Below are 17,992 nucleotides of genomic sequence, written 5' to 3' on the forward strand. Positions count from 1 at the left end.
CCAAATTTCGCTGGCTTGTGGGGCGTGCTATGCTCAAAAGATACTAGCCCACAAAATTATTTCATAGCCCAATGTAGAAACTAAGAAAAAGATTACAAAAATGTAAAATACCGTCAAAACGAGACTTACTGGCCCGAATGAATTTTTGCTAGACGCGGGCTAGCGGGCCAGTGGATATTTTGCACTCTGTGATGTCAACGTAAGTGTTTTTAAAGCAAACTGCAATGCTACATCTATAACACGATAAATTTATTACCTCCCTTGCTGGCTTTTTATCCAGTCCGGTGTCTACACTGGGAAGTTGAACGTACCAATCACAATTCACTTTCGCTTTTTAAATTATCTAACCGATTGAACTTGGCACCACAAAGCATGTAGAGGTTCTCTGTGACAGGTAGGAGTTCTTGCACATAAATTTATAGGATACTGGTTGAGGCGCGTGAAGACAAGTAGGTGGTTCAACTCGTGTTCAAGATCACCGCTGCTGGAGCAAATGTTCAAACTGTTGGTAACAGTTCATTTTTGGTCAGAGTTCAAAATTCATGATTCGAATCCTGACAAAGCATCTTGCATTTTAGAAAGACATGTTTCATTTACAAGCGGAACAGTTTTGTTACAGTAGATGGTGTCATTTAAAATACTGTATAATCAGACAAAGCCGCAATCGTCCTCGTCCACAAATCCAGGGCCAATTTAGATGGGACTCATGCATTTTCTGAAGATGTCAGTACTGTGCTGTATCTCACTATCACAAAACATACTTAATCTCGTGTTGTTCTTCCATGTTTTCAGAATAATGGTGTTGGCTGCAGGGCAGATCGTGGAGTTTGATTCACCCACGGTTCTGCTGGAAGATAAGGCCGGGGTGTTTTATGGTCTGGCCAAAGATGCCAACCTAGTCACCTGATGTTGGTCTTCATCCTGAAGAGGTCACCTTCACAGGATCAGCTCATAATCGATATAATCACATAGAATCAGCTCATTATCGATATAATTACATAGAATCAGCTCATTATCGATATAATTTCATAGTATCAGCTCGTACTGATGCAGTTACTTAGAGTCAGCTCAGTATTGATGTGATTACCATGTCGTTGATATTCAACGACATCCCTGTGGATTGATGTGAATGAATGTGCGTATTGACAACATATATGTATTGTTATATACCGGTGGTTAGAGATAACGCAACGGAATATTTTATTCGTTCAATGAGTAATAAGATGAGGTAAATCACCGTTATTTTGCACGATGGCGTGATTTTGGGGGACAACTTTGGATGTTGATTGTCAAGATCATTGCTAGTTTGATTGAAATAGCATTTATTTTTACAATTAAACTACCTCGTATACGTTGCGTTTAAAATCCATTGTCACCTGGCTGTTCGGCGCCAGGCTATTCATTGTCCTCTGTACAATGTCAACACTCGCGCTTGATATGTAATCGTTATATTTCACTTCGGCTTTGTTTTAATAATTTAATAAATTTTAATCCTCGTCAGAAATCAGGATTAAATGTTACCATGTGTAAAACAATCAACAGAGTCATGAACTTCCCATATGGTATTATAAGTTGTTCACTGAGCACAAGGGAGGTATGAATTGTTGTAGATAAGCAGAGGCGATTCATCATCAACCCATGCTCCACGGGGGACCAGTGAACAACGTATAGATCTTACCGAACACATCAATGTCAATATTGAACTGTTAGTAGAAACACGGTATCGGAACACAGTAATGAGTACCAGAGTTAGGCAATCAGCCAGAACCTACAACAGACGACGCGAATTCGCAAAACATTTCCATACATCATACTGACACAGATATTCGAGATGAAGAATTACTGATATAAGTACCAATTATAAATGAATTCTTACAGGTAATCAATTCCCTGCGGGTAACGTGGAAATTGTTACTCGGTTGTAAGCCGGTTACATTGAAAAGAAATCAGAGAAGCGCTTCGCCAATGAGAATTAGTGTGTGCAGTGAGGTAAATTTATTTGTCTCCCGACATATGGATTGTTTCTGGTCTTGTTGATATTTCTGTGCCGTATGTTATTTTTAATTGAGAGTGTCATTGTTAAAGAAAATCCAGAGCTTGTTATCGATTTTGATGGTGTGTACATGTTTGTCTTCATGTGTGTATATGTGTGGTGTACTTGCAATTTGTTGAAACCAATAAGAACATTGAATGAGAATTTGTGTCATTGCGACTAATATTTTGTATATCTACATTGAAGTCGTCTTAATCCCTTTCTCAAAAGGATGTTGGAGTATCTTGGTGCTTAAAAGGGTTCGATTCCCCACATGGGTACAGTATGTTTATGGTGTCCCAAGCCTTGCTTTTGCTGGAATATTGTTACGAGGGGCGTAAATCCACACCCTCGCACACATTTCTGAAACATACAACTAGCATACTAAAAACGGGAATGCAAGAAGTGAATGAGTTTAGTTTTACACCGCAGTTAGCAATATTCTAGCAATACCTCAGCGTGACGAGCGCTTTAACCACTAGACTACCCACTGCCCCGAAATGAGTGGAATTCGTTGCGGTGTGTTAGCGATACCGGACGTGGGTAGAATCTCAGGTTCCACTGATAATGATTCGAGGGTTCCTAAGACCATAGCCGCCTAAGGTTCTGCATTACTTCGGGATTTCCTCCCCAGTCACGCAGACACAACTTGATATGAGAATTCATCAAATTTTGATATAGTGTACATGTATATGTAATAGCGGGTCGAATCACGGTTCACGCTTACTGTTTCAAGGTTTAACAGGACCATGTCCATCTAAGATCTCTATTTCTTTGGGATTTTCTAACACACACTGTCCAGACTTTGTTTGTTTGAACATTTTTATTCAGTGCTGGCCGCCATGTTGCCGGAATATTACCGTGTGCGGCGTAAAACTTAATTCACTCACTGTTCAGTACTGAAAGGGAGTCGTCTCAAGTTATTGTACCTATTTAAGAATGCTCGCGAAAAATACATGAAAAGAATACTTGTAATGTACAGTCAAGAGAGGCAAAACATATTACACCTAAACTGAAACGCTTACAACATACAATGAATTAATGGACTTGACGAAAGATATGTTCTAGTTTGTGACAGACTAAGGCAGTCGTACAGAATAGGTTAATGAGTGAGTACACTTTCATGACGCAATATTCCAGCTACAGTCAACTCTCGTCTGTCCGACACTCAATGATCCGACATTCACGTTAATCCGACCAATAATCAGGGAACCATTTAAAACAGTGATAATTACTCTCATTAATCCGACATTCTCGCATTCCGACTGTGAATACTTTTACATACGATAACTGGAATGCAACATGCAACAGAATGGCGATGATGAGCGTTAGTAAACAGTGATACATTGTATTATCACACAAATACATTAATCGGACACTCTCCTTAATCCGACATATTTCTCTGCATCCACAAGTGTCGGATAAACGAGAGCTGACTGTATATGGAGGCGGTCGGGAAATAATCAAGGCTGGGCCAGATATCCAATGGTCAATATCATGAGCATCGATCTGCACAACTGGGAGCCAATGACATGTCAACCAAGCGTAATCACCTGATCTTGTTTGTCGCCACTGACGACACACATTCGCCTTTTATGGCAAGCATGGGTTGCTGAATACCTAATCTACTACGGATATTCTCGAGTCCGTACATAATGTTAGTATCTAGGCTAACTTTGGATTTCAAAGTCTTGTATCAAATCAAACCGGCAGCTGTTACACTTTACGAGACTTTACCAGCATACATACAAAAAATTATAACTTAAATGCAGTTCTTGGCAGCGATTACACAAGCCCACTCACCGAATCAAACATATCCTGTACAGCACATCCTTTACGACACATTATCAGTGCAACGTTTTCTATAATCTGTTTACAGTGAAAAGGTACCGATGAATTTCATTTTAAACAAAAACGTAAATCGGATGAAGTGAATTTATGATTGCAAATCCTCATAATTTTACCTTGCCAACTGAACATTTATATCTCAGAATTTTAATCAACTTAGGATAAGAGTTCTTTGACAAACGACCAGAGTTTCAAATCGCCGAATGCACTTTAAATGAAACACCGAGAACAAGTAGGGCTGATCTTAATATATAATTTCACCATTTACCGCACGTGCATATGATTCACTGTTCCAACTGCTACACTTAGTACCCTGTAATACAAACCAATAATAACGATTTGAATTTATGATCGTTTGTTAAACAACTTTTATCCTAAGTCTAAGTTGAATTAAATTCTTTGAAGTCAATTTTCATTTGGGATGGGGAATGTATGAGGATTTCCAATCCTAATTTCACTATATTTGGTTTACTTTCTTGTTTAAAGTGAAATTCAATGAAAACCGATTTTACAATGACTATGCTCCCGGTGGAGAACCCGGGCACTCTCCTGATCTGCGCCAAGGAGGTACCAAAACCATGGCCACCAAGAACAATGGGAAGCCTGAAGACAGTGTACTTGGGATGCAAGCGAGACATTTCAAAGGCGAGGTCCGCATATATATCATGCTTTTCCTGATTCTTGTCATATAATTTCATTGGTTTTATGAAAAAGGAAACGATCGGGGTTGTCGGTTGGAATTCGTGTCAGGCAGTATATTGGCCAATTGCAGGGAAGTTTAAAAGCATCATTTTCCAGGACGCCCCGGACATGTTCATCGTCGTATCATGGATGGACCCCAGGGTCAAGCCACAGGCATGGTGGAGACGATAATAAAAGCAGCGAGCCATGTCATCATGTCTTTTAAGGTGTACTGTTAGTGCCAAAAAGGGCATCCACTGACAAGGTGTTGAACAGTCTCTGTGAATTCACTGCATAATCGACATATCATCTTCACATTTTGGTTAAAATTCACATTCTGGCGATTGCGAGTGGGAAGTGACTGGTCCTGAGCAGCAACAAGGAAGCCCTCAGTTTCAGATTTGAGACCAGCCGGCTTCATCCAGCCGAAGGAGTCGGTTGGATTGCTGTTCTGTTCCACACACTGCATGTACACACAATGCAATGGCTTCTCAGACAGCTTCTCCACAAAGGACCGACTTTGGGCAGACATGGTGAAGGACTTCACCTGGTTTACCCCCGTCATTGGAATCGACAAAACCAGTACATTGGAATCGACAAAAATCGAACTTCAAATTTCAAATTGTGTCCAAAACCCTACGTTTTTAAAAAGCTTTGGAATTCCTTGCTTTCATCGTGAGTCATGACATGCATCACTAGAGGATCATTCGATATACACATACGTGCAAAAGTATCCAATAAAATTCTATCATGAAGAGCCTCATTAATCAAATTCCGACTTCCGGAATTGATTGGCATGTGTAAGCGGTTAAGAGAGGAACGAGGATGGTGGGCTCTGTTATCAGACTTGATCCTTCTGGTAAGGCGGTCAGGCCTCTGGATGCCTTGCTTTGTCCAGTCCACTACACTAAAGGAATAGGACAGGACTGGCACGGCAAACGTATTGGTGGCTTTGACCTTGTTTCGAGCATTTAGCTCTGTATTCCAGATTTTCTTTAAACGAGATATATACTCGGCCCGAGGTTTACCTTGAATTTGGACATTCTGGAGGATGTCTCGAACTAGCATTCCAAGATAGGTGTAGGCCTGATCTTCCACAGGCTGCTAAATAGATCCTCCCCTTGTAGCTTGGCCGTTCCATCATTAGTTACCTTGCGACCTTTCAAATGAAGAGTATTACATTTGTCGAGTCTAAAGGTCATGCCAATATCATTAGAGAAGGAGTCGATAAGAAGAATCTGTTCTTTCAAATTGGAATCTCCTTTGGCAAGGAGCTCGATGTCATCCATGTGCAGGAGATGAGTAAGAGGTGTTGTGATCTGTGCTGAGGAGGTCTGGGATGAGAAGAAAACTCAAAGGATTTAAGAACACATAAAGGAGCAAAGCACTGAAGGAGTCCCCCTCAAATACTCGAAGTTTGCACCTACCCTTACGAGTACATCTCAAGTTGAGTGGACCAGCAACTCACTAGAGACTTGAGTAACTCCAGCAGTCACTCAGGGAGGTCAACACACTGACGAGACTTCAGAATCCATTCATGAGGGATAGAGTCGTATGCCCTTTTTTCTTGTAGTCAATCCAACACATGGAGAGCTTGCGGTGGTATCTTTCAGCCTCTTCCAAAATCATTTTCTGTAGAAGAAGTTGATCCTTGCAGCCCGAACACCCCTTTCTCGCGCCTTTCTGCTCTTTGTAACGTCGGTCATTGGAAGAGCTGTAAGATGACACGAGGTTTGTCAAACACCTTCTGAATAGTTTGTATTGTGTACTCAAACATGTGATAGGGCAGAAGTTCTTAGGATCAGTCAAGTCTCCTCTCTTGGGAGAAGTATTGTGCGACCTTTGCAGAAACATGGAGGAACATCACATGTGTCCACAAGAGAATTAAAACAGTGAAGTAACGGTGTCTGGACACAGGGGGACAGTTTCCAATATCGGTTTCGAATGCCATCGAGTCCTGGAGCTGTACGCGTTCGGTTTTAAATCAAATTTGGAACTATTATATTTTCGTTATATACCTTTGATTTTCCAACACAATACGTTTATCTCCATTCTACCATAACAGTGCTATTCATATTTTAAGCAAATATATAACGTGTTGGAAAATCAGAGGCATATACGTTGAAACCCAATAAGGAGGTCCAAAGCATGTCCAGGCCATTATTCAGAAGCATTAAAGGCGTGATCATTATAAATATTTATGCATACTGAAGTGTGCCTCAAGTACAATTATTTGGCTAAGTTACACCTTTTTGAAGAAAGTACTTCCAGTTCAAATAATGCCTAATATAGGCAGAAATGACATGTACGTTACTGTCCAAAAGACAATATGCAATTCTTTAAGGTCATCATGTTTCAAAAACAACCACCATGTAGATTAAATAGATCTAGTGAATAGTGGATCGTGTCATAAGACGGACAAGATTTGCCTGTATAAGGTCTAAATACTAAAATAAACTAGATTGGTATAGCCCAGCATTGTTATAACCCATCGTTATGCATTTAAAACTAGCACACCTTGTAAGTACATTCAAAATTAGCCGTTCTTGAGACAACCTTCAAAACTATCAATGTTTCAGAGTACATTCAATATTAGGCATGCTTGAGAGTACATTCAAAACCAACAATGCTTGAGAGTACATTCAAAACTAGCCATGCTCGAGAGTACATTCAGAACTAGCCGTGCATGAGGGTATATTCAAAACTAGCATGCGTACACACATTCACCTTTGATTAACCAATCACGATACAGTATTTATTGAAGTCATGGTAGAATTGGACTTTTTGACAACATTCTTCAGGCAATCTGGAGACATGTAACGGACAAACGACCAAGTTACTTTTTCATATATTGCGTTGTCGTAATCACTGACTCATGCATGGTGCTTCCAGGTTACAGTTGCCGGATATAGACCACAACTGTTTCCAGACGCTTTCATCCATGTGAGGCCGTTTACCATGCTCACATTCACCATATGTCTTAAGTTGCCTGTAGAATTGCTTTTTATCCTTTCCAAAAAGTTCAATTTGTTTGATAAATTTGTTTTTCTTTTCCCACTTTTTCTTTCTTTTTGTCCAAACTTTTATGTTTGCCTTAAGGGAATCGACAATTTGGAGGAGTACCTTTTCTTTCGTTGTCTCGTACTGTAATTTCAATTTACTCCATACTGCCTTTTGCCGTTTTGACATGGGACTCCCTGGTGGTCTTAACATACGGCATAGCTATCCGGGAAATATTTCTTCTTGTTTCAGTGAGTTTTACGAGAAATCGGTTTTTCTTTATTCTTTTGTTGTTGTCATTGAGGGGTTTGTCTTTAGAAATTGTTCCCCCAAAGTTCGAGCGGCAGGATATAGACACAGGAATTTATTTCATGTAATGAACAGTCCGAAGAAAGTTTCAAAGAAATAGCTTCATTCAGTAAATCAATTTCATTTTCAGGAATGAGAAAAGTTTTGCTGTTTAATTGGTCTCCGGCAAATCACAAAATTTCCTGATAAATAGAACTTATATTATTATTACTTTATGATCATTTCTTTTCGTGTAACATATTTTCATTTCAGGGACAATATGCTAGTCTACTTCCATAGTTATTGCTTGAGGACAGCCATTATCCGACTAAACATTTCATTCGGGACCAACTCGTGTTATTCCGGGACAAGCCGATAGATCTTCTTGGAGGTTACGCAAAGGGGCGAGAGGGGGGACGAATGTACACATTTAATTCCGGAAGTCAAGTACAGTGCAGTCAATACGTGTGTGTTTGTATTGCAGATAGTCAGTCATACGTCCCAATCTCAATTCTTACCCCTCGTCACCACTGCGTTGTGTTGGCGCGTAATCAAACCAGTGCCTCTGTCATTTTCGTTGATTATTATATTGTATATTCTGACATACACAACGCTGTGGACGTATTGACTCGGTAACCGGCCACAAATCCAAAAACGTCACTGTTGTCTATTTCTGTGTGTGTGTTTGCAACTCCATTGTTTCGTCAGCTCATATTCCGACCACCGGCAGGAAGTGGTGCTCGTAGGAAACGCCGCTAGGTTTAGCTGTTGCTCACTTCATGTAGGTAAGTCTATCTCACAGTCACTGAACAGCACTATCTCCCCTTCCACCCAAACCCTTCTGCAACGCTATAACCCTAGTTTAGGTGTCCTCTGGTTCTAACTCCTATCTCCTCAGGACTTTTTTTCAGTTAAGAAGGAATTGTTTGTTTCTACCAAATATTATATATAGAGAGACTAAGTGTTAGTCTACATTTGTGTGAGAGTCTGGAAACGCCATCCTTTCCTGTCCCAGTGATTTCTCATTGTTTATTCCCATTGTTGTATATTAACATCGTGAAATTCCGGGTTAGAATCGGTCTTCAGCACCCTTGCTTATCGTAAAGGCAACTAACGGGATCGGGTGGTCAGGCTCGCTGCCTTGGTTGACACATTAGCGTATCCCCGTCTCAAAGAACGTTATGCTCATGCGCTTGATCACTTGATTGTCTGGTCTATATTCTATTATTTACAGACCGCCTCGATGTAGCTGGAATATTGCGGCGTTAAGCAACAGTCAGACATGTCAGTGCATGCTCTACATCATTTACATCCGGTGCATTAAACTTTCCGGAACATGGCGATATTGGTGATTTCCTTTCAACGCACACGTGCCTGCATTACTTTCATTTAAACGACAACACGTGTACAAAGGGAAAGTGGAAATACCCAAAACTACAGTTGTGCAGTCTCAGACCGTGTTAATGAGCAAAACCTAATATGAAGTTGCTGATTTAACTGGCTTCAATACATTTAATCGTTTGTTTTGTTAGCATTCATTGGCTTTCCAACTACTTGACAGCGGTCTGTAAAGAACGGAGTCTGGACCAGAAAATCCAGTGATTGATATCATGAACATGGATCTCCGCAATTTCGCCAAATCTGCCAGTCTTATTATCAGACCCCGTCCGTTATGAGTTGCTAAAGATCGATATTAGTCCATGCAGACAGGTACTCAGGTAAAATTCTCTCGTTTGCATCCAACCAACCATACTCATTCACCCACTCACAGGATCCTCAGAGGTCCAAGCCAGCTCTTGAACTACTAGGCGATAATACCCATTAGATGCGAACTTCTATATGCCGCTTTAAAACATGGAAAACCTGATGGCCCGTGCATGTCAGCCTTAGAGGTTATGAGTAAGTGAATGAGTTTTTATGCCGTTTTAGCAACATCCTAGCATATATATATTCTGATATTATAGTCAGGATGGAGGTACACACGCACACGCACACGCACACGCACACGCACACGCACACGCACACGCACACATACCTCCCCCAAAAGCTTTCCCCCTGCACAGCCTTTCCCGTTAGCTTGTGAACTTCATGATTCACCACTGAAGATCCGTGTTGGAATGTTGGCCTTCAGTAACCTATGCTTGTCGTAAGAACCGACTAATGGGATCGAGGTGGTCGATCAGGCTCACTGACATAACGGACATATGCCATCAGTTCTCAGTTGCTTAGATCAATGCTCATGTTGTTGATCACTGGATTGTCTTTGTCCAGACTCGATTATTTAGAGACCATACAGCTGGAATATTGTTGAGTGCGGCGTAAAACTAAACTCACTCAGTTCATAATTCACACGTGCGTGTCACTGTCTGACAGTATAGCCCACATGCACATTGTGTGTTTAGCAGTACGTTACAGGGCAACTGAACTATATAAGGGCAGTCACAACCTTCCCATGCACTTACCGATCTTTGAGAATAACATATTGTCAGCATGACATGGATTTCACCATTAAGCTGCTAATATGAATATTTTCATCAGGCCGTGATCCTGCATGGTCTGTAAGTGTTTCAGTGTAGAAGAGATTGGTGTGTTACAAAATGACCCCATGAAAATTCACTAGCCAGGCGGGCCAGTGACTGTGAAGATTTACTGGCCCAACATGATTTTTACTAGCCACGTGATAGCGGGGCAGTGGCTATTTCGTACGCGATATCCTTCTATAATTACTATGATTGTTTTAGAGCAGAGCGGAAGAAAATGTGGGGATACAGAAATGTCTGTAAACAAACTCCACCTTCCGAAATAATTTCCCACAAGGTAAGGGGTAGTACAGTAACTTAGGTAAGGGGTAGTACAGTAACTTAGGTAAGGGGTAGTACAGTAACTTAGGTAAGGGGTAGTACAGTAACTTAGGTAAGGGGTAGTACAGTAACTTAGACCTTTGTGTCGAGGTATACAGCCAGTGATGTTTCATATTGCGATAATGGTGTTGCTTTGAGAGAATAAGACACTGGTTTTCCACAAAATGTAGAATGTGTTCACTCAGGAAACGAAATAAGACTACCGGTATGTGAGTAAATCCATGTTAGTGAGTGGAACAGTTTGTTCGTTCACTTCATAAGTGGTATTCAGTTTCTTACATACACTTGCTGGCTATATGAATAAGGTTTAACCCCACTTTTCCCACATTTGAATGAATGAGGGTGGTATAGTAGCTAAAATGCATAAAATATTATTTTTTTAGTAAAATATTTCTTTGTTATATCGGCCACCCATATCATATCGGTTAATCATGGGTACGTAACCTTCAACATAAACTACACAAAATACTATAACTGACACATTATTCATCTCACATACAAGGAAAGTTCACACTTAACATATACCGAACCTAGCTCTCTCTCTCTCTCTCTCTCTCTCTCTCTCTCTCTCTCTCTCTCTCTCTCTCTCTCTCTCTCTCTCTCTCTCTCTCTCTCTCTCTCTCTCTCTCTCTCTCTCTCTCTCTCTCTCTCTCTCTCCCTTCCTTCCTTGTTTTTCATTGTACTTCGAACAATGACTTGTTGACGACAAAGGCACTTAAAGGTCACATGCAACCAAATAAGAAAACATAATTAAAACACAGTTATCACTTATTCATGGCACAGAATATACCCAGTAAACTTATCATCAGTACTTTTCGTTACACTCCACTACTGGGTCTAACAAAACCTTATGGGAGGTCGCATCAGGTAACCTTTGAGATTGATCAGAACAAAGCTTACCAAATCGCGTAAGTGCACATTCGCACATACCTTTTGAACTTTTTATCTCGAAAACGTTCGTTCCCGAACGATTCTGAATGCTATTTAGCGTACGCTCGCTTCCGGGTGATGCACACGGCGTGTGCACAACCATGACAACGGTGAGTAAACAGTCGCTGAAAATATTGTTTTTGGCAATATTCAAGGATGTTATCTTGCGGAAATATTAGCTAATGGTAAAAATGTCAACAGAAACCCCAAAAAGTATATACTGCAGGTCACATAATTGTCTTATATGCAGATTTTTGTTTGTGGAAGGATTTGCGTCAGTGACCTGAATATTTTAAAAGTCCCTCCGATCCCTAAATAATAGCCGTTGTCTGATTGGTTAAATCCATTTAACCATCTCGCGTTTGATTGGACGGTCATTGGTCGCTCAGAGGTTACCTGACGCGACATTCTACCAGGTTTTGTTAAACTCAGTGGTGGAGTGTAACGAAATACACTTAGATTTACCAGGGAGCCTATATAGAGAGGGGAGGTGAAACTCCTCGAAAAACCGCTGAACGTATGTCTCGCTTTGTCACGTGACCAGTGGAGACAATATGGCGGCAGCTTAGTATTTAAGATTGAGCTCGGTTCATTTTCAACAGCTGATTACATTCGCTGAGTGTTGTGACAACTCGGAACCTACACGTAGAAGGTAAGTCACCTGTTCTGTTACTTCAGTTCTAGTCACATATTTGTAATTAGTGTCAGTATAAGAAAATATGTTTGTAGTAAAGTTTCAAGTCGGCATCTTGTAACTCTCTGGCTTCAATTATCGGTACACAGCGAAGATAGACTGAGTTTCGTCAATAAAAGCTTCTTTCACACATTCCTTTATGTTTTAGCAGGGAAATATACCTTTAGTTGAGAGGTGTCTGCAAGCAATAGTGATAGTTTTGTGACTTAAAAACATGTTGGGGTTTAATTGGGGTGTGTGAAAAATGTGGCAGATCGCCGATCTGATCTGATGCGCCACTGAAATACTACACGCCGTTGTTTGAAGTGTGTCTAGATATTGCTCAACACCGTCTTTCACAAACACCTTTAATTTTTATGAGGGGAATTTACCATCAGGCGAAAGGTGTTTGCAGGTAATAGTGATAGTTTCATAATCTAAAATAAATTGTTAGGACGTACTTGAAGTGTGTGAAACATGTGCCATCTCACCGATCTGATCCGATCCGCCATTGAAATATTCCACGGCGTTTTTTGAGTGCTTTTGTTTCAGCTTCAAAAACTTCATTCACATACACCTTTAATTTCCATTAGGGGAACATACCATCTAGTGAAATGTGTTTGGAGGTAATAGTGCTAATTTTATAATTTAAAAAAATCGGTAGGGTGTTTTTGAGGTGTTGAAAAATGTGCCATTTCGCGGTTCTGTTCTGATCCGCCATTGAAATAGTATAACTTAGATTGTTTCTAGTTATTGCTCCAAAACCTCTTTCACATGCACCTTAAATATCTATGAGGGGAATATACTATGACCCGAAAGGTGTTTGCAGGTAATATTTATAATTTGATAATCTAAACATATTGTTAGGATGTATTTGAGGTGTGTGAAAAACGTGTCATCTCGCTGATCTGTTCTGATCCGCCATTGAAATACTACACAGCATTTTTTTAGTGTTTCTAGTTATTGCTCAAAAAACTTCTTTCACACACACCTTTAATTTCTGTTAGGGAAACGTTCCATCTGGTGAGAGGTGTTTGGAAGTAATAGTGATGATTTTATGAATTAAATAATTGGAAGGGTGTATACATTCACAAGTATTTCATGTGTGTGAAAAATATGACATATCGTTGATCTGATCTGATCACTCATTACTACAAGCCAAAGTTTGAATGTGTTTAGTCGTCCTAAAATTCATTTCTTTCAAATACACCTCTAAGTATTGAGGGGAATATTCTATCTGGTGAAAGTGTGAGGTATGACATATCTGATCTGCTCTAACCTGCCATGGATGCCTTTGATGCTTGAATGTTTTAGTTCTGAAACTATTGTTGATATTTGAGAAAACTGCAAAGGACGTTTTAACGCTTTGTGATGGTTTTAAACTTTCTGTTTTTTTTAGGTGGGAGTGACTGTGTCAGTTGACATTCTGTCAGTATCCATGCAATTGCGCACATGCAGGAAGACATCTGGTCATCTTCATTAACTGCCCTCTTAAAAAAAATAATTTCGACTTTGCCACGACCGTCCATTTGTCCATTATAGACTGAGTGTCTGTAAGAATGAGACTGACTGAATCTACAACTCATCAACATGTGCTTAACTTTCCAAACTGTATTCCTGAAGGAAAAAGAAATAAAAATGTGTTCCTCCCTTGTCACATTTTTCCTATCAAAAATTAAAAATCAAAGTCTTACTCGTCACTTTTGAAAAGAATGTGCCTGAGAAACATATTTTTATGCAGCCTAAGCATTCCACACAAACAGAAAACCACTGAAACATAATGAGACATTTTAATTGTGTAACAGATCATTTCAAATACATATAATAACAGTGTTTGCTGTTCTTTAGTTTGCCATTTGGCCATCAGGGCTTGCTGCCACTTGCAGTCTTTAAAGTCTGCATAGCCATTTTGTTGAAATCAAACCAATAAAAACAAAATAGTCTTCATTGTAGAGAGTTTCACAGTCCCTACAAAATCCATTAGTGAAGTGTATGGAGCACAGAGAAGTTTACATTAGTTATAATCTAGACTGCTGACATTCCTATGCGGCACTGAATATATAATACTATGAAGTGAAACTGGAAGTTATCCTAACATGAAGGATCAGGGATAATTCCTTAACATTAATACAAATTATGGGCAAGATGCTAGTTGAAAAGAAATGAGATCTAATTGACAGAAGACCACAAGGGCCTGCAGATAACTGAAACTGTTGGCCTGATACATTAACAACCGACGCTGGGCCTCTGGGCTGGCGATCGTTTCGAACGCTGTATCAAAATTGTCACATAAACAGAGAGTCTTTGAACAAGGCAATGTGTAAACACATTCTCAAGTCCTCTCATTAATCCACACATGCATCATTCGGCGACAGGAAGTGTAACCAGCTTGTTGTGACAACATTCAGGGGAGCCTACTCCAATTTACCGAGTATTACTCCGGGAGATGCCGATAGTTTCCGACAATAAACTGGTTGAAATACTGTTAAGCGCAGCCGATTTGCGCTGAGAACAAACCAAGTCGACGTGTGCAGTGGAGCATGACGAGGCACACGTTAATTAGTACAAATGGTAAGGAAAGCAAGCGAGTGACCAATCCCTGTTATAGAGTATCCCTGGATTTACTTAGACTGGGGGAAGAAGAAACTCCTCGAAAACCCGGTGCTGTAAGTATTGCAACAAACACATTAGCAGTATAAAACACGGAAATATTTATCACAAACAAAAACCTCTATTTGGAAAATCACTGAATGTTTTCTTGTAAAATTTGGAGTGATCATATTTGAGAGGCTGCTTCTTCACATGACACCGTTTATGATGTCATTGTTTGTGTTTACGTCCTTCGCGTGCCTAGCAGACGACATGCCTCGCAGTGCGGAGGAACTGACTGGAGGGCAAAAAGAATTGATAATTGAAATACATCAGAAAGGTTTGAAAAATAGTAACATTGCAGAACTGCCAGCTGTTCACATGTCTACTATTAGACGAATTTTGATAAAGCTTGACAACGGTGAAAGCTTAGAAAACAGGCCTCGAAATGGCCGGCCTCGTATGATTGGTTTGAGGGGTGACAGGGGACTCTATCGCGTTGCTCGTCAGAATAGGAGACGTTCACTGACAGATATACCTGAACAATGTAATTCTCAACATTACAATCAAGCAGGACAATTCAGCGACATTTACATCAAGCTGGCATTAAAAAACGAAAGATAAGAATTAAAGGGTATCACCGTTTCACAGGTCAACCGTCAAAAGCGTGTAAAATGATGTGGGGACTTGATAGGTGGAAGAAAGTGTTGTTCATTGTTGAAACACAAGTTGTTTTGGGAAAAAGTAAAATTATTTCTCTTTGGAGAAAGGCCGACGAAATGTGGAGACTGGATGTGTAAACGTCTTGAAATGTCCTGTCACGGCGAGTGTAATGTTTTGAGGATGTATTAGTTACAGTGGTGTTGGCGTACTGACTCCAGTCGAAGGAAATATCAACTCAGGCAAGTATATTGATGTTCTGGATACCAATGTGTGGCCTGTTGAAGCTAAAGAATTCGGAGACGGCCCCTGGATATTTCAAGATGACAATGCGCCTGTACACCGATCTCGGAAGACTATTTCCTGGAAAACTAATAATAACATCTCAGGAATGGACTGGCCTGCACAATCCTCGGACATTAGTATAATAGAAGATGTGTGGAGATGTTTAAAAATTAAACTTCAGAAACGCTGTGAAAACATCATTTCCTGTGAGGATTTATAATAGCTGCTTGTACAGCAAATCTGGGTCACTCTTCCACAAGTGTACATTCGGAGTTTATACCGGTCGATCCCAAAGAGAGTTCCAAGTGTTATAATCCAGAGGGGTTTTATTACCAAATATTAACAAGTTTCGGTAAGTCACTGCATCTGTTTTTATTCTACGACGTACTTTTTTTAGCCCGTTTGGCTCATCACCGGTGACGCCAGCCATGTGTGTTGCAATTTACATAATATGGCACGTCACTGTATGTCTCGGGTCATTAAGTAACCAGTGTAGCCAATTTTCTACAGCTGATTCAGTTCACTGAGTGTTGTAACAACTGAAATCCTACATGTGGAAGATAGGTTAACTATTTTGTCACTTCAGTTTAAGTCAAATAATTGGTATTAGTGTCCGTGTTAGGACAGTAGTTTTGTAGTAAAGTTTCAAGTCGATATGTTATAGCTCACTGGCTTCTATTCTCGATTCATCGCGAAGATAGACTAAATTGTGCCGATAAAAACTTCTTTCACACATTCGTCGAAATTTTAGAAAGAAAACATACCTTTAGTTGAAAGGTATTTACAAGTAATAGTGACAGTTTTAAGACATAAAAAATTGTTAGGGTGTAATTGATTGATTGATTGAGGTGTGTGAACCATATGACATTTTGCTGATATGTTCTGATCCGCCTTTGAAATGCTACACGCCATATTTCTTCAAAAACATCTTTCACATACACCTGTAATTCATATACTATCAGGTGAAATGTGTTTGCAAGTAATAGTGATAGTTTCATAATCCAAGAAAGAATATTAGGTGTAATTGAGGTGTGTGAAAAATATGACATCGCTGATCTGTTCTGATCCGCCATTAAAATGCTACACGCCGTTGTTTTAGTATTCCTAGTTACTTACTCAAAAACATCTTTCACATACACCTTTGATTTATATGAGAGGAAAATACTATCGGGTGAAATGTGTTTGAAAGTAATAGTAATAGTTTCATAATCTAGAAAAGAATGTTAGGGTGTATTTGAGGTGTGTGAAACTGTGACATATCGCCGATCTGCTCTGATCCGCCATTGAAATAGTACACGCCATTGTTTGAGTGTTTCTAGTTATTACTTCAAAGATCTTTCACATACACCTTTACGTCTTATGAGAGGAATATACTATCATGTGAAATATGTTTGCAAGTAATACTGCAAGTATCATAATCTAAGACAAAATGTTAGGGTGTATTAAATTTGATGTGTTAACAAATTACAATATGACATTGCCGATCTGATCTGATTCGCCATTGATGCTTGGGGTTTATAATTCCATAACTTCTTTCTTTCATGTTGATCTTATTATTTGACTAAACTGGAAAGGTGTTTTAGAACGCTTTGTGACAGTTTTACACTATATTTTTGAGGGCAGTTTGACAGAGTTAACATTTTGTTAATGTCCATTCCATTCCCCACATGCAATAAGATATCTGAATTAATTATTAATGTAAACAAAAATGTCTCAAAGTAGATTCTTTTAAAGGACAGCTGATGTTAACACATGTTCTCGCGATACTTTTGCGTTCTTTAACATGTTTTGGAAGGGAAGGCCACAGTGTATCATTTATTCTTTCTTTCATTCACATATGTACTTGTTTCTTTTATTCTTTTTCTTTATTTCTTTCATTCATTCACATAATTCTTGCTCTTAATTCTTACTATAATTCATTCATTCTTTCATTGTAAAATTCCGACTGATACATTAAACTGGCTGAAGTTCTGTTAAACACACACTGAAGTTGCGCTGGGAACGAGACCAGTCACTGTGTGCATTGAAGCATGACGAGGCACACTTTAATCAGAGCTGAACAAATCCACTCGTCCGCTCGTATTTACGAGTGGTACCTCATGTCGGGCAAGTTAAAAATACAAACTACTCGTCCTATCGGGCGAG

General features: G+C 39.7%; 1 protein-coding gene across 1 annotated transcript in view; it reads left to right on the forward strand.

Moving 5' to 3' along the window:
• The window catches only part of LOC137291653 (multidrug resistance-associated protein 1-like), a 39,189-nt gene extending 36,992 nt beyond the window's left edge, over window positions 1-2,197 (forward strand). The window contains exon 30 of the mRNA XM_067823080.1: window positions 793-2,197. Coding sequence (XP_067679181.1) covers window positions 793-907 — 115 coding nt within the window. The 3' untranslated portion in view covers window positions 908-2,197. The remainder of the gene's footprint in view (window positions 1-792) is intronic.
• Window positions 2,198-17,992: the final 15,795 nt, after the last annotated feature.

Source organism: Haliotis asinina, chromosome 1 (assembly GCF_037392515.1).
Source record: "Haliotis asinina isolate JCU_RB_2024 chromosome 1, JCU_Hal_asi_v2, whole genome shotgun sequence".
Classification (NCBI taxonomy): Eukaryota; Metazoa; Mollusca; class Gastropoda; order Lepetellida; family Haliotidae; genus Haliotis; species Haliotis asinina.